The sequence below is a fragment of the Pecten maximus genome, chromosome 4 (genome assembly GCF_902652985.1).
Source record: "Pecten maximus chromosome 4, xPecMax1.1, whole genome shotgun sequence".
Taxonomy (NCBI): Eukaryota; Metazoa; Mollusca; class Bivalvia; order Pectinida; family Pectinidae; genus Pecten; species Pecten maximus.
In genome coordinates this window covers 32,653,902-32,676,670 of record NC_047018.1, presented here as the reverse complement: position 1 = coordinate 32,676,670, position 22,769 = coordinate 32,653,902, and the positions used below count along the sequence as shown (strand labels likewise).

Below are 22,769 nucleotides of genomic sequence, written 5' to 3'. Positions count from 1 at the left end.
TAAATAAATCCCCCATTGTAACCTACTTGTCCTTCTTCTCATAGAGTCTGTGCAACCATAGGTGGAGCTTATCTTCTTCCTTAGGAACATTCTCTAATGGAATCCGCTCTAGGTTCAGGTGAAGCTTGGGAACCTTACCCATCAGGAAATCTGAGGAGAGTCATCAAGATAGTTTAGATATAATCTCTGTATTCATGTTTACCACAGGGACTTAGCATAAGTTTCCAACCTTGGACAATGACTTCACCAGGTCTTGGTAATATTCACCAGTTTTAAAATTAATTTTATAACCTATTTAGATTAAAATATTCAACCTTGAATTATATTTTAGTCTATGTATAAATAGCCACGTCCTCGATACTATAAGGGCTCTGTTCACTTTCGCTCTCTGCAATAATTCATGGCAAAATCGAAAGCCTGACGAATTGCTAAGCCCATACATAATACTTTTGAGAGGAGTGACAACAAAGTTCAAGGTCAGTTATTTGAATGAAGTTATTTGAATGACAGGGTGAAAGCTTGTATTTAACGTGATGCTTATCACAGGATCAAAGTTTTTTCTTTTATCCACAAGATGGTGGTGACTAAGTCTTCAATTTTGTTATATTTATTCAGGAGTGTACATAGTGATTGAAAAAAACCTTGGAGTATCAAGGATGAAAAAACCAACATTTGTCCAAATGTAACCTATTGTTACAACTGTCAAAAAGTCAACAGTACCAATATTTCTCAATGTATATAGCAATAAATGAAACTGAAAGCAGCACATTATATCGTTTTATTTTTCAATTAGATCGAAAATGAAATTAACAATGTCATGAAAACAAAGACAGTTAAAAACATTGAAGCTATTCGTTTCTAAGCTTGGAAAGAACAGGGAAATTAAACTGTGTAGGCAGGTGAAATATTTCATCAGGTTTTATCAGGAGTGATCATGAGCATTACATAAAACAATGTTGTCATGACAATTACCATCTGGGTCAGTATTCTTACAGACCTGTCATAGGTGGCGCTACTTTGCGGCGACCAGAACTGTCTTTTGTGTTGCTATAGGCAATAGTGATGTCATACACAACATCCACGTGACCAGCTAACTGTTCTATACACGTGTATACAGCTTTTGTACGGGGTGAAAGCACATTCTGTAATTCTTTAAGTCCTGAAAAAAGTAAACAGTGTTGTTAAAATTCCAGTTGCACAAAATATTTCAACAGAGAAATTTCTTAGTTTCAGATTTTGCATAGAATCAATTTAACAGGAATTTTTCTTTTTTATTTTCCATTTCAATGAAACTACATGTAGACAGGCACAACACAAAGAAAAAGATATCTCTATTCGAAGAATCTGTGACCTCAACATATCTTAAAAACAATATCAGAAAGTTGAAAATCCAAATACAATTTATACTTCATTGACATATATATTTTGATGTTCAATGAATGCTGCAAATAATTAATTTTACTGGCTATCAGATGTCATACTCATTACAACAGTGTAATCACAAATCTCAAGAATACCTGCATCATCGGTAGCCAAGGCTTCTGATTGCAATAAACTCCACAAACAACAGTGTAACACAATCAGAAGCCTTGGCTTAGTTATCTTTACTAACAGTACAACAAACATTTAACCCAAGAGGAGAAATACCATGTTTGTAGGGGTTTGGCACAAATTCCCAACCCATGGTTGATGTATGTATTATACGTATCACAAAAATAAAATGTGTATAGACCAGCTGTGAATATATATACCTTGGGTAGCCACATTGACTTGGACATTTTCATTTATTGATTCAAGTGGTTCAATTAGATAAAGAATGGTTCCTTTTTTAAGTAAGGTACAGAGTTTTGGTTTGGTGTATTTTACAGCACCACAAGCATCAAATTTGTGTTTTGTTAACTAGCTACCCATTAGTGACTGGGCTGTTGTTCAGGAGGACAGGGAAATGTCTATCTAGCCAAATCTACCTACATAATTTAATGAATTATGTTATAACTTGTTCCATATTCTGTCAATTCCTTCATGTGAACACTTGTCTCTTTATGGTGGTATATGAAAAAGTTGGATTCATGACCCATAAAATATAAAAAAAAAGTTTATCTGGTTTGCTCTTTTGCGGAGTTACTTCCCTTGATACATAATGGACCTCAGATTAGAAATTCGTGCCAAGCCCCTGTGGTGTAATCAATAAGAAACCTTGATCTCTGGCAAATGTCCTGCTCCTCTCTATTACATTGGGAAGGTCTGGATTGTATCTGGTACCCTCAGGGAATATGACTAACCATATCTAAATAGACAAAACAACAATCACATTTTCTTAATACTGATGATAATAAGTGTTAACATGTATAAGATAAAGATTCACAAAGCAGCTTCACGATAACTAGGAGAATGCACATGTAATGTTTCTGTGAGTAGTACAATATGTATGCTGTCACCACTTTCAATATAAAAATCATCAGTAAATTAAATATAGTGTATAAAGTTTTAAGAACTTCCAAGACAATTAACAGATGCATTTTCAGCATATTTACTGCAATTGGTGTTACTCATGTTCAAAATACTAATGAAATTGACAAAGACTTTGTTTCTATTTAACCTGGATAAATGTTTCATATAACGTTTAGTAGATTGGACATCTGTTAATGTCACCTCATTCAAATTTCAAATATAATGTGAATCACACACAAACGAATGCTTATTATTAAGGGGAAGTAACTCTTCTGTGATTCTTCAACATTCAATTAAGAAATAATTAACGATGATTCGTGTATTATTGCAGGATATATAACGAGGACGAGGATATTTTGCAATTGCAGGCCTGAGTTATTAATTAAAATTGCAAAATATCCGAGTCCGAGTTGTATATCCTGCAACAATACACGAGTCAAAGTTGATTATTTCTATTCTACCATGTACTGTTTAGTTCTGAGATCGACCTCTTTCTAATAGAAAAACAGCAAAGAAACCCCGGGAAAACCTTATTTCAAGGGGAAAACCTTATTTCTTGATTATTGTATTATTTGTTGATGAAATATACAGGCAATACAGTACTACGATCAAGAGCATCTATCATATGGCATTGATTTTGAAAATTAAAAAAAAAAAAGGATAAAAAAAAAGAAAAGAAAAAGAAAAAAAAGGGGGGCCTCCGTAGGATTCGAACTCGCGTCGTGATAAAAATTTATTGAAAGACTTACCCATTAGCCCACTTGGCTATAGTAACCTTTTAAGGAACAGGTGAATATTAGATATTTAAAATTGTGATAGCCGTGACTCACGACCGTGTATTATTGGCACGAGCGTGGGTTATTGGAAAATAATACATGGTTTTAAACCAATCAAAACTGGCGTTACATAGCAAACATGGTAGAATTGTCAATACTAGTACTATAAACAGCATTTTATGATGATATCATGGTCTAGTGCTCATTAAAAACAAAATATATAGTTGTTTCTGTTCAGATGTCACATCTTTCTACATGAATTTGATGTAAACATTAATTCAATACTAATACCTTACACTTTGTAATATTCTATATTTGTCACTGTTATATTGTAACCTCATCAATGTCCCGTGTCAATATGTACTAGCGTTCACTTTCTTTCTTACTAATACCAAAGTCCCTTTAATATTTTGGAAATGTATATAAAATTGTTGCAAGCTATCTTCACCAGTTCATCATGTCTGAACAAACATTCAGGTGACCTAGATCTTGTAACCATGGACCTGTGTATGGCACATGACACATTACCATGTCACAGAACACAAACATTATCAGTACTCAGTGCTGTAGTCATGGTCTGGAAAAGTAATTTAGAGACTAAAGCCTCTTACTGTGACCTAGCTGTTTTGATTATAGGCCATTTTGGCATATTACCTGATCAGTTAACAGTAATTTATATTTCTGAGGTTTCATCAAACATTCATCTTTGAACGTTCATTCTTAAACATTAATCTGGAGACAGTTCCACTGGAACTGATAAATTGGACTGTTATAGACAGTGGTCAGGTGACACAGCGGAGAATATACACTTGTACATTCATATTCCTTTGGAGTTTCATCCAATAATCTTCAGATATTTGAAGTTGATGCAAGTATAAACGGTCTACATGTAGAGATTAGATTAATGATCAAAGATCATTCAGATCATAAGTTAATTAACGAGAGTAATTAAGACATTACCGGTTCCTTTTTCATTTTGATGACAGAAATGTCTTTCTTCAATTTTTCTTGATTAAATTTTCCTCCTCTTTTGACATATGCACAGCCATGCTAAAACAAAAATAGAAATGAATTTTAATATCAATCTGTGTGTACACCATGGCAAAAATTCTGAATTACAATGACTTTAAATAGATTTTTTTCACAATAATCACATGAAAATGTTGTATATTTTCGTTCTGCCTATTTTATCTTTCCGCTCTAACATTAACAACCTGTTATTGTGTGTGTATATATATATATATGTGTGTGTTTTTCATTAATTAACAGGTCAGATGGATAAATGATTATATCCTTTCGACAGTCTGACAGGCCCTTTTGTTATTTTCCAATGCTTTAGTTCAGTGTCAATACTGATATATGATCCCAACATATATAGCAGAAATTAAAAAAAAACCATAATCTCTGAAAACTTTCCAAAAGAAGTAAAGTCACTCACATGATGAACATTTGATAAACGAAATCCACCTATTATAATAATAGCTTCATAGCAAACTTCTACAAGTACATTCATGTTAAGAAGTTAACAAGTAACATTACATTGTCATTTTTGATGGAAAGTTGGTCTTACATAATTGTCAAACTTTGCATACAAAAGAATTATCCCGGTAATTTCTTTGTGAAACTTAAGATGAAATTTATTGGAACCCATCAATATGAAAAGATGATATGCATAACAGGCTTTTCAGTGTTCAGCTCAGTCTAGTTGAATACAAGATATAACCTCAGCTTCCCAATTATACATAACAGTTACATAAGACTTTTGAGAGAATTTTTTCACTGCACAAAGATTTTTGACTGTTAAATCAAGTTAGAATGGAGAAATCTATTTGACAGAAATGTTTTGACATATCAAATTGATGATAAATGGTTAAATACTTTTATCAAAATCACTTGTAAGTCCCAATCATCTGAATGAAGTTTTGATTACATAATGATTTTATTCAGTTAGTTACTGGTCGACAGCCTAAATGACTCAACCCCCAAAAATGTATTCTTATGTTTTGTCTCACTGACTATTTTCAGTGTTCTGTTGGTGTGGAAACAAAAGGGCAAGTTCACCTGTTTAAAGTAAGGACCATAAAATGGCAAGAATCTGAGTCCATCCTTCAGGATATATCGTATATGTCCCAGTGAGCCCTGGTGTATCGCTACGTAATTGGCAATCATCCAGTCAACTGCAGAAAAAAAAGGAATAATAATACAACATATGTGTATTCTGCTAGGCTCCATTGTAATCAATAAATGTAATATTATACAGTTATCAAATGGGTATGAGGGCGATAGTAATTTTGTCAGCCCCGAAGCAACAACTGTTGCACGAGGGCTTTAGCCTGAGCTAGAGGGCAACCGTTGTTGATGAGGGGCTGACAAAATTACTATTGCCCGAATTACCCCATTTGATAATATAATTGTTTTATTAAACCTTTACGTCTTTTTTCTCTATTTTTGTGCTGGTATGAGAATCTGCTATATAGTCCTCCACTAACTTGACAGACGTTTGTATGACCTTTTAGTGTTTTGGCTATCTCTGTCCGTTAATAATGACTCAATCTCTACGTCTGTGGCGTTTTGAAAACGCGTGTGTTGATCCATGTTTGACAGTTTCGTGAGAGACAACAAAATGTTAGGCTACCGTCTGCAACAACAAACAATCTGTGTCAATTAAGCGCTTGCATGTCGTTGTGTCTTTAAAACGTTATGACGACGTTACAGCAGGGATGTGACAGTTTGCCGTGTGATAGTTTGCCGTGTGACAGTTTTTTAGAACTGTCACACGGTGTGATAGTCCTGGAAACACATGCGCAATCCTCTCGAGGCTGATAGTCAAATTATCACATTACTTTTATGAGAAAAAAACGTAAAGGTATAATAATGCTATTTGGCCTAGATAAGACAGATTGTACAAGTATAGTAAACCACTGAAATCCCCAGACACTATCGCCAGTCAACCTAAATTAAATATAACATATTCACTGAAAAAAAAACTGAAAATAAATATTCTCATATCATTATTTACCTTATTAAGAATTTAAGATTATGGAAATATTTACCTGTGTTTTGGTGATTGCAGAGATAAATTGCATTTTCTTTCTTTTTCAAAATATCTGTGTCGCCATATGCCAATAGCTGCAAAATAAATCACGATAAAGAATTTGTGATTCACTCTCTGTTGTTACGTATATCAGAAACGATTTGAATATGCAATGTATATCAAAGGTACTCTTACATATAAAAGTTTCCCTGACAAGTGACATACATGTAAACAAATGCTTTGTTTACATTTTTAATCATCAAACTTAAATGACCCCATTGGTGTCATATGCATTCTACCAACAAAAAGAAACATGGAGGAGGGGCTGCTACAAGCACACAATACTATTTTCAATCAGTCTTTAATATTTATCAAATTGTAGCAAATCTACACGTTTTGACATTCACTAGAGGTACATTACCTCGACGCCCGATACATGGTAGAAGAAAAAGATTGTCATCCGTTGGTAAATAGTGTACAGAAAGTCATCGGCCTTCCGGTAGCATCCTTTAGGTAAGATGCTCGTCACTAGACGTATCCCTCCCCATAGTCCAACGAAGAATGGGGCTGTTCCAACCATCACAACGGCTGGAAGAGCCCATCTTACCGAATGCAAGTAGACTACAACCGACAACATTCTGAAACCGGAAACATGTGCAAATTTAACGGAAGTAATCATTTGATATCGTTGCGCATGTCATGACGTCATAATGAGGGCGGGATTTATGGAGTCAGCTGCTGGCATGTCAACAATGTGGTATCAACGTTAAGAAAACGAAAACCGATTCAGAGATGTAACGTGTCTCCACAACAGAAAAAAGGTAATAGTTTCCCTTTATACTAATGAATATTTTACCTTTGTAATTTCCTTCTTTTTTAGGCATAATGAATTTTCGAAAAAGTAAATGCATGTTGCTAAGGAGAATATTACGCCAACTCATAATTTTTATCAATTATCATTCTAGACAACAGCCAGTTTAATATTGCAAATGATTATTAGTATCACTTTCATATGTCACATGGAAATCCTATTCCCATTAGAGGTTATCATGAAAAATATACACGTACATGTAACACACATGTACATCAGCGAGCAGACAATACACTATACAAGCAGCGCTAGCGATCAGATAATACATTGCCTGGAAGGTAACGACTGCAAAACTAGATCCGAGGTGACAATAAGTAATATTTTCTACCGAATCTAATGTGGTCGCTTGCTGAAAAGAGCTGCTGTGCGTGTTCCTGTAATATATTCGCCGGGTTTTATAAAACTTAAACAATGTAAACAGTTAAGGGGCATCTAAACAGCAAATCCAGCCAAAACAGTTGATATTTTACAAGGCTATACATCCCTACTAGGGTGCAATTTAACAGAAGTAACTTGATAACATTTTGATATGTATCATGTCAAACTGTGGGCCTTGCTGTTGACATTTAATTTGTTCAGTAGTTCGTAAATTTCAACAAAACATGAGAAAAATGCATGTTTCAGGGGGACATAATTAACTCATTTGTATCTCATTTATTGTGCAAAACAGTCATGTCGTTTTGCTCACAAGGGTCTAAAGCACGAAATAGGAGCATTGGTTTGACTAGATTGGACTTTATGATATGTATTAACACTGATTTTATTTAGACCTTGAAATGCAAATGGCGGTTGTGAATAAGATCAGACAATTATGGCATATAAGAAGGTATTTCAAACGTCAGAAATGCTCATATTAGATACTATAGATAACTCTAGACATGGCAGAAAGACTGTTTTTAGGAAAAAATGGTCATCCGTTGAGTTTGGGGTAAAAGATATATATTTCTGAAAAAGGCCCAAAACTCACCAGTTTGACAATTTGTCTTAAAATGGTCATTCTTACTATAATCAGATGTCTTAAATGTATGATATTGGAGCATTTTTAATGGCTGAAATGCCTCCCTTTATGCCATATTTGTGTAATATCATCTACAGCCGCCATTTGCATTTCAAGGTCAAAACTAAATATGTGTTTATACCTACATAAAGTCAAATCCGGTCAAACAAATGCTCCTACCCTGTGCTATAGACACCTGCATGTGAGCATGACATCTGGGCTATTTTTCAGGTTTGGTTATTTTTGTGGCTTAGAATTATTCCATGCTACAACTTACCACAAAGTAACTCTATAGAAGATATTGTTAGCATCTACATCAAATTATTTGTGATTTTAAGACACTACATGTCCAAACAAACATTTTGGTATATTACATGACTATTTTTGTGCAATTTTTAAGCTATTTATTCGTGTTTGAAATTCAACATTATTCTGCTATATAGATGACCCTTAAAGAACTCGCCATTTAGGTCTCTCACCATTACTTGCAAATATTTCAAAAGAACACACATACCAGTAACACGTAACGTACCGACAGCAGTTATTTTTAATTTAACGAAAAAAAGACATTTACCCCATTAATTGTCCTTCGAATGAACAGACAAGAACAGAAATTTGGCAGAAAGAATTAGAATTAAATGATATATATCACTACAAATACAATTATGTTCTTTTTGATCTGATGTAGGACATTCCGCAAAACATTGTGTATCAAAACCATATTAAACAGCTATTGATTGATTCTTACGTACATTTTTATCATCTAAATTGGAAGATATAATCTGGGATTCATATAAAGATTCTCGGACGTTTAAGACCTAATTAAAAGCCATATTGACGAAATTAATTTTTAAGGTGCGAAATGAAGCAGAAGGAAAAGAGGCTATCCGTGACCAAAAAGGAGCTACCGAAAGAGTCAAAAGATGAAAAGGCAGATGACGGCGCGATCAATCTGCTTCGTCGTCTTGGCAACCAAAACCACTCTATGATTAGAAGTAAAATGGTGAGATCGATTTCTTTTAAATATTCAAATATACAAACAAATGCATCTATATTTATTTTTTAAAGAATAATCATGCACAATGCATTTTACATTGCAGTTCAATTTTTTCTTTATGTTATTTTTGTTTTCATTCGACTATAGAGTTTAACGGACGCCGAAGAAACCATGCCGCCAGAAATGTCAAGTATCGCCTTAGCCACCTCTCCACAGGATGATTCTATCGACATGGCATCGTCAGTTAATCCCCATAGTAAGTAATATACTGGGAACGTGCGTGCCTATTTTAGACGCTCATGTGTATTTAGATCATTAAGCGAAATTCCAATTAGCTTAATCATACTTAAGCGTTTAAACCATGGAGAGTGTTATCTGTAAATGTTAACAATGAACTCACATATACAAGTGAGCTAGAGTGAGTGAGTGAGCCAATGAGTGAGTGGGGCAATAAGTGAGCCAACGAGTGAGTGAGCCAACGTGTGAGTGAGCCAATGAGTGAGTGAGGTCGAAGCCAATGAGCGAGGGGGGGGGGGGGGGGGGGGGGGGGGGGGGGTGGCATCGGCGTTTTTTTAAGTCTATATTTTTTTTCCTCATTCGAAAAAGGGGGGGGGGGGGGGGTCAGGGCCCACCCACCCCCGGATCCGCTAGTGTACTAGTGTATAACAATTGTAGTTTCTACTGCTGCTTAGTGCTCAGCAATTTTGGAGTGAGATGGCCGGTTTGCCTATTGTCAGTATACTGTGACTTTGTCGGGTGTCCTGATGGGTATCTTTAACATTATGCTTCAGTCCGCATCAGTTCCGCACTACCGTATGGAGACAAACACGAGCATCTCACTGCCTCACAAAACACACACATACACTACACGCATGCATCTCGACCTCACAAAACACACACATACACTACACGCATGCATCCCGCACACAAGGAAGCCGTCCTTAACATAGCTGTTAACAGGACGTTAAACAGAACTAAACCCAAACCCATACAAATAGTCATTTAAGAACGTAGTTTTCTTCCTCATTCTTAGTTATTAACCATACTCTGCAAGTTTCTGCACACTAAATATATATATATGAAACATTACAGTGTCTGCATCAGCTCAAGTGATGCCTGATTGGTACGAAGATCTTACAGATGACCACACGTCCGCATTCAAGGAAGTAAGTCAAATAATATGATATATATTATATAAGCTACATTTCGTATCTATAAAACATCGTACTTAGTTGTATTGTTTACAGGTTTGAGAACTCTTGACTGAAATTATTCATCGTGGTTTCCTGTTCTGGTCGAGTTTGTGTGTGTGATAATTCCAGTACTTAATCGGTCGCTGACTAGACAAGAATAGGCTTGCATGGGTTACACGCTCACACGTCTGTACTAACAATCGTGGCAAAACTTTATTTTTTATTTTAAGAAACATCATCACTTTTTTCCATCTCGGGATAACGGAGGTCCTCTCGTTTAAGGTCACACTGTATTCCCCGACCCAAAGATTATCTTTGACATTCAGTTTAAAAACTTGAGCCCCATTTAACCTTCAATGCCCGAGAATATATTTCACCAAAACATTTTTCTTATTCATGATTTAATTCTGGCGTTTGCTCCTAGGGGGTAGAGTTAATAACGAAAATCACACAATTTGCAAGCATGGCGTGGTCCTTCTCGAAGCAGAGCTTGTATCAACAAGGCAATGTAAACTTTTTATCACAGAGTAAAAATAGTTTGAAACGCACTAGCTGCGATAAAGCACGTGTAGTTCTGTCAATAACACGAAATGTATATATCGCTTTTCAGCCGTCCGACTTCGATGGTGTAGGGATGGGATGAGTGGATTGTGATTTTTAAAATAAATTAACCAGAAAGATATAAAGTACACAGTTTGAAGACCAAACACTTGCCTGACTAGCTTTTAAATTGTAATACCCTTGTTTTTTTTTTTTTTTAAAGTTGTTTGATATGCTGGACTCCTCCAAAACGGGGTTGTTGAATGCTGACAGTCTGTATGAGGGCTTAAAACGGGTTGATAGTGACATCACAAAAGAGGAAGTCGAAAATGTGTTGAAGAAACTCGACAAGGATGGCAACGGTGAAATCGACTTTGATGAATTCCTGTTCCACATGACACAAGGTGATATCCTTGGAGGCGATTACGATGATGGTAAGTATCAATCATTAATCTCCTAAGACAGTTCAATGTTTTTATCAAGAATTCAGTTTTTATAAACTTTAACAAAAAAAAAAACAAAAAAAAAAACACGAAATCAACAAAAGTATATACTATATCATTATATATACTTGAAGTTTTAATCAAGAAATTAATGTTTTGATATCAAAAGATTATTTGTTTTGAATAAGAAATACTGAACTAATAGAAAAAACGGCGCCTTAAAATCGTGTTACATACAGTGATTATTCTTCGTCTAAATAATTTTACCTATCTCGATGTGTAAGGGTTTTGTTCCTGGTAGCTACATGTACAGACAATGAAACTCTGGGCTAGCCAGATCATGCTCAAATTTCACAAACATTTAATTGCGTTTAAGCATATAAACATATTACTGGGATTGAGCAAGTCAGAATGAAGGACATTTCCCTTAAATTCTGTAATGTTTCATATAAAATGTTTTGGAGTTAATTTATTGCTCAAGCCAACGAAGTTCATAAATCTCAAGGTTGATCAAGCAAAAGTACCAGAACGTTTGCCAACCTACAGACAGGAATATTAATAAAAAGACACTTTTAAAGTTTTTATTATCTAGATAACGTAGAGACATTCAATAAAGTACTGCATGTATAAGAAATGCGTAGCATGTATCATATTTCATTTAAAACTACATATTCTACGCCAAATTATTTTGTCTCCTTCAGATACCGACAGGAAGAGGGGGCGTAATTTCTCGAAACGTCAGAGATTGTTTTACACCGCCATCACTGAATTCTCTTTGAAGACAACTTTGGGAGAAATTGAGAGATCATATTTGGCACGAATGCGCCAGGCACCCCATGTTCTTAGTCATTACACAGCAGGTGTGCGCCTTATCGGGTTAACAGATCGCCAGCTCCAAAGGCAGTTTAAAAAGATGCAGAAAACTGCTAGGAACAATGATTCACCTTATGCGAAACCACTGCCTTTCGTGTCACAAAGCGGCGCAGTTAAACCAAAAAGTATCAGGAAACAGGTACATGTATATTGTTATCATTTTGTCATTTAGAACACAAATATATGCTGATTATATATACTTATATATCGTTTACATCTTCGTCTTTTCCATTTTGATTGTTATAATGAAGGATATTTGGATTTATTTTCAAATACTGAAAAAATGGATATTTTCGCGCGTTGAAATTTTCGCTTAGTCAGTCTCCAAACTGTTCGCGGTGTGGATATTTTCGCGCTGTCAGTCATGATGAAAATATATTTTCGCGCTGCGATGTCATTGGCCATGTACATAAACTAAGATCATTTTCGGCAAACTCCATTGAAAGCTCGCGACGATCAGTCCAGTAAATATACCAAACTTTGATCAACAGACACGTTTAGGTCAATTGGTTGTAAGTGTGATCATTGCTTTACGTCTTTGTGACAGAAAAAAAATATATAAGATATTTTAGCGGTGAAAAAATACACCATGTACGAGACACCTGATTGCAACTTTAGGCCCCGAAAATATATAAATAACATGCGTTATCGGTATTCGTACTGTATGGTAAATTAAGAGATCATCCATGTACTTTTGAACGTTAACTAAGTATTTTGATTATTTAATTGCGACTGAACACCTCTTAATTATTTCCAATCAAACTATGACATGTAAACCTACTCCCTCAAGCTAGGTAGACAGGCCACGCAAGGCGTCACTCACGGTCAAGTTGAAAGGATCGGACGTCCGGTCATGCCGAGTGACGTGACAAGCATTCATGTCTAGTCAAAACAACCACAGGTGTCTCAATTAGCGATAGCTAATTTTGCAGGTATCAAATAAGTTTGGTAGTAATTAAATACGACTTGGCCATTTAAAAGCAGACATATTGATGTTCTGACCTAATTTTACCAACATATATAGACCTTTTTTCTACAGTAGCCGTTTCGTATTTTCAATATATTAAACGGACCATTCATTACATTTAAGTATCGATAGTGTCTGATTTAAATAAAACGTATAACCACGCGGAGACTCAACATTAACATTTCTAATACAAGCAAGTTTATCTATTTTGTTACAAATGAAACGTGTGCTGTTTGGGGACTATAGCTACAAAATGGCCGACCAGCTTTGCGATTGATATGAACAGTAACGTAGAAGCGATCGTAATTATCATTAAACGAAGAAAGTTTAATGATCAACCAACATTAAATTAGATGAAATACTATTATTTTACTAATAACTCAAATTTGTATGGCCTTGTCTCAGACAAATGACCGACCATGACAACGGTTACACATCACGGACGACATGGTTTACCTACCAGGAACTTGCGTCTAGGATATTAGTGTATTTAGTTTATTTGGTTGAAATATTCGCGTGTCAATATTTTCACGTGTTATTATATTCGCGTGTGGATATTTTCGCGGAGATTTAATGATCGCGAAATAAGCGAAAATTTCCACGCCGCGAACATTTCCACTTTTACAGTATGCGAATAAGCAGGAAAAAAACCCAAAAGACTTTAATTTATTTATAGATATTCTTATAACGTCTCGTTTGGAAATATTTTGCGTGACAATAAAGAAGCATACGTCTTCATTGCAACTATTTTTTGTAATTTATTGGAAAAGGAAACAGGTGGAGGTTGAAGTTTAAATACTGTACACAATGTAAAATGTAGCATGCGTTCATAATACTTTCATACCGTTCTCACCAATTCTGAGAAATTTCTCTGTACACAATGTAAAATGTAGCATGCGTTCATAATAATTTCATACCGTTCTCACCAATTCTGCGATCTCTTTTAGTTGATATGTATTAATATAAGCTATATGTTTGAATGTAATCAGTACATTAACAAATAGAATTTATCAGAGTGTAAATACTGCTAAACCTATGCATAATTGGTGTTAGTACTTCATTCTTTACGATTTCTTAATACGAAACATCCAAATGAGACTTCGGCAAGGGAAGTAATTCTAAGACAATAAAAAAAACTGCTTTTAAATTCCTTCATATTGGTATTACAGGAGATGTCCCAAATGAACAAAAAAGATTCGGAGCCGTAACTATGCTATGATACATGTTTTAATGATAAACTATATTTCCATTAAAATTATTAAGGTTGGGAGAAAGGAAATCAGTCAATATAAGCTAGCAGAGGATCGCAAGCATTCACCACAACAGCGCAAAAAGACCCGAGTACCCCCCAAGGTTATAGCGTATACGGAGAGTGACGCCAAACCTGCTATCGTGATAGACGATATCCCGTCTGATCACACTATCCACAAAGACGTGCAGGCAACGATTAACGTAAGAAAACTTTAATAATAACTCTTACTGGCAGTCATTACTCTTTACCAAAAACTAGTGATTTGGTGTATGACCTATTAGGTTCATGTAAATAGTAAATCGAGTGATATTTATTTAGATTGAAAATCACTATTCTGTTGCAATTTAACAGAAGTAACTTAACCAATTGTTAATATGTATCATGGCTATCCATGGGTCTTGATTTTGAAAAATATGTCTGATCCACATGAGGTTTATTTTTTTCTCCCGAAACATGCTTTTTACGCCTGTTTTGCCGAAATTAACAGGTAGCTTAACAAATAAAGCTCATGTGGATCAGACATATTGCACAAAATAACCATGCCGTTATGGTCACAAGTGTCTATAGCAGGAAGTGCGAGCGCTTGTTTTACCAGATTTTACTTTATCAAAGCAAAAACGTCGATTCTCTTTTGACATTGAAATGCAAATGGCGGTTGTGAATTATATTGCACAAATATGAAATATAGGGAAGCATTTCGATTACTAAAAATGCCCACATAAGTTACTATTAACACATCTGGGCACATTAAGAGGAATGTTTTCAGGAAAAATAGTTAGATAGTGGAGTTAGGGGCTATTTTCAGAAATCTGAATATTTTACCTCAAACTCTGCTGTTGAACTATTTTTCCTAAAGACGGGCTACTTGCTATGATCAGAGTTCTTCATAGTGTCTGATAAGACCGTTTTTGAAGATTGAAATGCTTTCCTATATGCCAAAAATGTGTTATATAATTTTCAGCCGCCATTTGCATTTCAAGGTCAAAAGAGAATTGACGTTTATGCTTTTATAAAGTAAAATCCTATCAAACAATCGCTCGCACTACCTGTTATAGACACTTGTGACCATAACGGCATGATAATTTTGTGCCATATGTCTGATCTACATGAGCTTTATTTGTTTTCCTGAAACTTGCCTTTTACACCTGTTTTGCCGAAATTAACAGGTAGCTTAACAAATTAAATGTCAAAATCCAGACCCATGGATAGCCATGCCACATATTAACAATTGGCCAAGTTACTTCTGTTGAATTGCAACAGAATAGTGATTTTTAATCTGGATAGATATCACTCGATTTACTATTTACATGAACCTTAACAGACAGCTTACTTGAGATAAAACACAAGCATACATCGGTTGTGGAATACATATTGATCCCCAATAAGTATATATCATAACAAATATCGGTGATGTGGTACCTACTATATCAATAGATGATGGTCTCATTTATGAATTAGTCTGCAATTTTTTGTGTGCATACATTAACCTCTTCAAAGTCGAGAAAATCCTATATGTTTCCACCCGATGCTGGCGAACGTATCCAATTAATACGTAAAGTTATACTTGCTCTGGCGTCGGTGTCGCCTTGAGTAGAGAAGTTGGGGAGGACTTTTGTCGCACTGATGAAAATGAACGCACCCTAATAAGAGGAATTGTTAAGGCAAGCATTGCACTGGTGTCGGCGTCGGCGTCGCCTCAAATAGGTTGCGCACAGCTGCTACAGTATCATCGCCCCGGTAGCGTCGGCGACATTTTCCGTGTCCTGTCAGGAATAATACTGTACCTAGTTCAGGCCAGTTTTTAAGAATAAGCAAGTGAAATAAAAGCCAAAATCAAATAATGTTGGCGACATTGTGTTTTCGTAAGGCTGGATTTAAACATTTTAAGCTTGACTGACCTAGTGATTAGATACTATTCCCAATACCGCTACTTTGTCTATTTCACAAGGTTGTCATGACGAGGGGTAATCTATATGCTATTTCAAGCATTCGTGACATGATTCAGCAATCGCACGTGAAAAGGAACAAATTTTAAGACACGTATTCGCAATACTTTTTTTTCTAGTTATGCTGAAAGTACGCCTGTTTGGTCATCATTGAAGTTATATCAGTTCAATATCAATTATATCATTTGTGACGTCATACTCCAATCTGATTGTCTAAGGTTATCGCTTTATAGCGTTAAATGTACGGTGACACCAGAAAAGACAGAGAGAGGGAGTGAAAGTTTAGGTTTCATATCAATCCGATAAAATACTGTTTTATATGTTTGCCAACTTACAAATGTGTGTTTTGTGAAAAAAAAATCAACAAAAAAAACAATATTACATTCGCTTTTATAACATATGTAATTTATGAAACGAGTTTAAGTTGTTTAAACAGGATATTTACGGGAAACCATCCAAAATCCTCTGTCTAGTGCATCCATTGTTGTATTCATTGTTTGTTTTAGGAATCTCTTGAAATGTGGGACAAACGGAGCAGTATTGTTTCAAGATTGCCAGGCAGTCATCTTATTGCAAGTCTGAGAGCAAAAATAAGTAAGGAAAGTATATGTTGTCATTTCCAGACATGCAAGGTCGATATGCTATTGTAACTCTACTACAATGTGTGCTACGTCACTGTTTTTGTCTGATGCATAGAGATTTTCTATTCGATAACCTCTTTACAAATATGTAGTTCTTGGATGAAAAACAAATATAGTCTTTTGATGTGATAAAAGGAACTGACACGATTGTCAGTATATCTATTATGGCGCTTTTAAATGGATTTACTAACTTGATAAGCCACGAGCCTATGAGAGGTATTTTACTATCACGAGTATAAATTCTTTTAATAGAAAGACAATTTTAACTCCAGTGCACTACATTATTAACTCCAATAAACTGCAGTGTTATCTCCAGTGCAGTACGGTGTTTACTCCAGTAAATTAATTTCTGATAAGAAGGAATATTTTTTATTGTACATGATGTAAAATAATATTATATGATCATTATATGGACATTACGCATTATGCGGTATATATTTGTATAACAGTATTTCCATTATTCTAATTATATATAAATAAACACGTGTTTTTTGATTGATATTTAAAAAGAAGCCAATTTCATATGTATACCTGAATATTTCAAAACACATTAACTTCTTTCATTTCATCAAATTTTAAGTAAAAGTGATATTTCAATATGTTGAGGTTATGGTAGGTACTCGTTACATATCTGCTGCATTTGTAGAATTTTATACAGTATACCTATGGTATTTATTGAAGATGTTAATTACAGGTAAACTATCTAATCTAACTATCTATGTGAGCCCCCGCTCACTTTCGTTTTACCTTGATAAAACTCTTAAATTTTGAGGTTTAAACATTTTTGAGGGACCCGATCTCTTAAAATGTGTTTTATTGTATATTCCCATCACACTATCACATTGACGACTTACAGAAAACATGGTAAGATGTGGAGCTAGACCGTAAAGACGTGTCGTTTTTAGTTTTATAACAGCTATAAATCAAGTTGTACTTGTTTGCATAATGCTCCTCCAACTTGTTTGTTTTCTAATAAAACCCCAATGAAGAGATAAAGCTCTGCAGCTTATGTATTTGTTCGCCATTGATTTTGAAACATCCTTAAGAAAATTCAGGATGTACATGTATGTTACCGTGCACTATTAAACTACAAAAAATCTTAACCTCTATCTCAATTGAAATAAAATAGCGATATATAGTAAATTTATAATGACAAAACAGTAGCTTAATTTTGTTACGAAAAAGCTATAGAAAATCTAAGAAACGCCCGATTGAATGATATTGATAGCGAATATTGGAAATACCTGATCGCGACTCTGTCCTGGTCGTGACTCTTTTGCGTTGCTTTCCATTACATTATTATATTGTCTTCATTCGGGGTCTAAATTAGCAAGATATTTTGGCATGAGTTCCAAATAACTCAAGCAGACGACAGCGGGGTTGCCAAACCGCCTGTGTTACTCCATTTCGATATAATTACATATTCATTTCATTGTTTTCGATTTTGTATTGATCTATACTACGTCGGAATCAAACACATGATAGCAATGTATGTATTAAGAGCAAAAGTGTGATAAATCTTTACATTTGATTTAATATGAAGCATATTTTTTAAGCACAGGTAGACGTAAGGGGAAGTATTCACTTACGCAATCAGGTTATTGATAAGGTTGAGAACGTATCCAGTAATCTTTGTCCAGTGAGGACGTCTCTCTTTGTCCGTTTTGTCCATCTTGATTTGCTCCCTGTAAAGACAGATAATCAACACACATATATAAACATTATATAGTACATAAATCCCAAATAATGGCGTACCAAACAAAATAGAAAATCAACAGTAAATACAGATACTAGTATATAGGAAATGAGACCTGATGTTGGATTACTCTTCTTTACATTAATGAGGTGTCCATGGAGTAAGGGTTTACATGATGTTATTTGGTAATGCCGAAAATGTAGTGCAGTAGAAAGTTTGTAATTCTTTGCTCATTTTTAAGACTGAATACAGGATCTGACTATCGCCGAACGGTAATGGTAATGTTGATCTTTATATCAGAACGGTACCGAACAGTAATTCTAATGTTGATCTTTATATCAGAACGGTACCGAACGGTAATGGTAATGTTGATCTTTATATCAGAACGGTACCGAACAGTAATTCTAATGTTGATCTTTATATCAGAACGGTACCGAACGGTAATGGTAATGTTGATCTTTATATCAGAACGGTACCGAACGGTAATGGTTATGTTGATCTTTATATCAGAACGGTACCGAACAGTAATGGTAATGTTGATCTTTATATCAGAACGGTACCGAACGGTAATGGTAATGTTGATCTTTATATCAGAACGGTACCGAACGGTAATGGTTATGTTGATCTTTATATCAGAACGGTACCGAACGGTAATGGTAATGTTGATCTTTATATCAGAACGGTACCGAACAGTAATGGTAATGTTGATCTTTATATCAGAACGGTACCGAACAGTAATGGTAATGTTGATCTTTATATCAGAACGGTACCGAACGGTAATGGTAATGTTGATCTTTATATCAGAACGGTACCGAACGGTAATGGTTATGTTGATCTTTATATCAGAACGGTACCGAACAGTAATGGTAATGTTGATCTTTATATCAGAACGGTACCGAACGGTAATGGTAATGTTGATCTTTATATCAGAACGAAACTATTTCATGTCGTCATCGCTATTAAATTACTCGTTAAGTACATGTATGATGGATATCCGTCCTTTTCCCGATTACTTATTTGGTCGTGTAAAATTAGGCTTGCATATCCAATGATAATACAATAACAGATGGTAACAGATATATATATATTATGTACATGTATATTATGTATATTCGATTTTCTGACACAAAAATACATTTTTATATTAAGTGCGAAAATCATTTCTTGTTAGATGGAACGTTTCTGTTTTGATATTTGTAATTAATTTTTGGTATCGGAAAAAAAGATTAAACTAAAAATAATATATATTATTAAATAGTTGAATAATAATAGACCTTTGTAATCAAAATTTCAAATTATGGATATCAATATGTGTTACTAGATGTCGTCAAATGAAAAAAAATGATACTGAATAGTTACATGACTGACGCTAGAAATTGTGATCCGAGAACAATGTGGTATATTGGTACACGGAAACGTTGTTATTACGGACAGCGTATCTAATATTTTTGTTGAAATCCCCTTGTCTTGAATCACAATGTCAATGGATACATTCAGAATAGTATATTTGACAATCAGTATACATTTAAAATCCTTAATGTAAACACTGAATGGACTTTGATTATAATCTGCAATACTTAAAAAGAGCATATTTGTCATTGAGAGTATTTCTGTTAAAGAATGGTTCTATGAGAAAAAAAAAATTTGTAATATACAATATTGGACGTTAAATGTTAATATTTGTTTATATCTCAGGAACAAATCTTATCAAATTGGATAGTACTACAGAGGAGCCTGAACCAGACGATACACCGAAATCCCTCCCCGTCTATGAGAAAGGTAATACATTGTACCATTATTTTATTAACATGATCCTAAAAGTTATTTCAAAATCCAATTGAATTAAAATAATGAAATTTACTTATTTGTTGGGCTATTTCACCTCCCCATCTAGATATTTCTGTGACCTATTTTGGGTTAATCGCCTCCTAGGAATCAGCATTTAAGGCCCTTAGCATCACTGATGAGCCCCAGAAGAAATAGCTTTATGATGCTGTTTATTCTATTTTTTTTTGCCTCTGCTGTACCTAACTCTCAATTTGTAATAAACGGTGCCAGTATCTTGTGTGTCACTTGTACTATTCTCTACATTGTTCATGGCGCGCGAACCAATAGGATTTCGAATTGGTATACGAACTCCTCCCTGAAATTGATGGTTTTGCTTACCTGTTTATACAAAACAGCACAGTAATTTTTCGCTGACAAGAATTGAACCTCTAACAAAGTAATTTGCTCTTTTTCAAAGCTAGGGATATAAAAGGACCATTTCCCTCCGTTGACAGGTAGATGTTTTTAAAAAAAACGATTTGTTCACCTTCGATATACTGTACATGTATCAAAGCTTACTCATTAGTTACACATTTTTGAACGGCTTCAGTATCAAATGTCGTATCACCACAGAATCTCAGTCTTAATGTCTTTGAAAGGCTTAGTTATCTTATTGATGACGCTTTATCGTCATTTCTTTTCGGAATAATCGTTAAATCTCCATGCAGTTTTAATAAATTGTCTCATTATTTATCAACAAGGTGATCAAGAATCCAGCCGTAGGATACCATGTAAACCAAAAATTGACAGAGAGAAAGTTCCACTCCCTGTGTTAAAGATCAAATATTTAAAACACAGACCAACAATTGATGACCTCCCCAATATACGAGAAAAGGTGAGATATGGTAGAATATATACTTTTGATTGCTTTGGTTTCTATATGCGCGTGTTTTATATAAACATGTATACGTGTAAATAACTCGTACGTCCTTTTAATTACATTTCGAGAAATATTTATTTGTACGTCAGGTCATAAACACAAAAGGTCGCAAATTCAAATACATTTTTAGAAAATTTGGCATAGTACATTTAAATTTCCAATTGCGTACAATGATGCATTGAAGTCATCGTATGACAATTCAATTTGATGATCATGACAAATTTGTCTCAGAACTAATTCATTTTACTGTTCCTTTGTACACTCCCCGTTTTTTCAATTAGTACACGAACATTTATACGCTTCATGTTAGCCTGTTTGCGATTTATCGGCAATATCAAGTAGGTTGGAAAAAGGTCTAGAACGGTGAATTTCGGTGAATATCGATGCTGAAGGTACACTGTCTTTAGTTATTTTACTTTGTATTTGTTTGACCTATTTTAGTCGCCTATATATCGACACTATATGTCCTTACCATCACTAACAGGGACAAAACAGCTTTATGATGCAATTTGTTTAATATATTGCTCTACTTATCTTACTCTCAAAAAGCATTGAAAGGTGCTAATCTTTTGTGAGTCTTTTGTACAATCCTTTGAACTATAATCTTTGATGCTCTCTTTCTCCTCTCTTAACTCACAATCCTCATCGATAAAAAGGCAACACAAGCAATCAACGACTACTATCAGAACATGAGGAAGGCAACTGTGAAAGATGCCTACACAAACTGGGAGAAATTGTACGCTGATACGATTCGTCCTAAAAAACTACTAGAAAACTTTAGGACAGTATATCGTGCCTATTCGCCCCACAAAGAAGAGGACGCTTTTGTAGTTTGTCCTTGGATGCCTGGTCCATATCGTCACTTCCGGAATATTTTCACGAACCGGAATCAAGGATCTCCCGATTTCCGGATGGAGAGAGTGTACAGGACTTGTATCAGTCCCGAGTCGACAAACAAGCGACCATTTAGTGTACATTAAATGTCGAAACAATAGCTCTTTATGTTGATTTATTGCCACGATATACACACACTCACACATATTACATAGTTCAAAATATAGCTAAACAAAGAGTACAACTTTTGAAATATTGTACAATGATTTTGATATCATCAGGTATTCAAAATGGGAAAATATGCTACATGATAACACAGGGCCTAAATTGAAACTGTATGGTGAAAATATGCCCCTGCGTTCCAGAAGGATTTTCGCTACCGAATATGGTGTGTGTAACGATATCGTCCATGTAGTGATTATTATTTCCGTACGCGAAAGAAGTTATATTTAATAGTGTTGTTGTCTCGTGCGGCCGTATTTTTATCCGTCATGCTGTCTAGCGGACGTACTGACCGACAGATTAAAAAAAACCAACTTCACTTGAATAGT

The 22,769-nt window shown here is 34.9% G+C and overlaps 2 protein-coding genes across 3 annotated transcripts in view; one reads left to right on the top strand and one right to left on the bottom strand.

Moving 5' to 3' along the window:
- The window catches only part of LOC117325867 (1-acyl-sn-glycerol-3-phosphate acyltransferase epsilon-like), a 37,243-nt gene that overhangs the window by 1,065 nt on the left and 13,409 nt on the right, over nt 1-22,769 (bottom strand). For both annotated transcript variants that reach the window (XM_033882365.1, XM_033882366.1), the window contains exons 2-9: nt 18,571-18,666; nt 6,683-6,899; nt 6,281-6,356; nt 5,289-5,404; nt 4,188-4,277; nt 2,197-2,287; nt 998-1,159; nt 27-150 (exon numbers count right to left, since the gene is read on the bottom strand). In XM_033882365.1, coding sequence (XP_033738256.1) covers nt 27-150; nt 998-1,159; nt 2,197-2,287; nt 4,188-4,277; nt 5,289-5,404; nt 6,281-6,356; nt 6,683-6,899; nt 18,571-18,653 — 959 coding nt within the window. In that variant the 5' untranslated portion in view covers nt 18,654-18,666. The remainder of the gene's footprint in view (nt 1-26; nt 151-997; nt 1,160-2,196; nt 2,288-4,187; nt 4,278-5,288; nt 5,405-6,280; nt 6,357-6,682; nt 6,900-18,570; nt 18,667-22,769) is intronic.
- On the top strand, nt 6,959-22,378 carry LOC117325865. Its single transcript, XM_033882362.1, has 11 exons — nt 6,959-7,082; nt 8,985-9,132; nt 9,274-9,382; nt 10,219-10,292; nt 11,083-11,293; nt 12,004-12,314; nt 14,406-14,594; nt 16,847-16,934; nt 20,373-20,456; nt 21,206-21,339; nt 22,041-22,378. Exons 2-11 carry the CDS (start codon nt 8,992-8,994, stop codon nt 22,362-22,364), a joined length of 1,665 nt encoding a protein of 554 aa, XP_033738253.1. The 5' UTR covers nt 6,959-7,082; nt 8,985-8,991; the 3' UTR covers nt 22,365-22,378.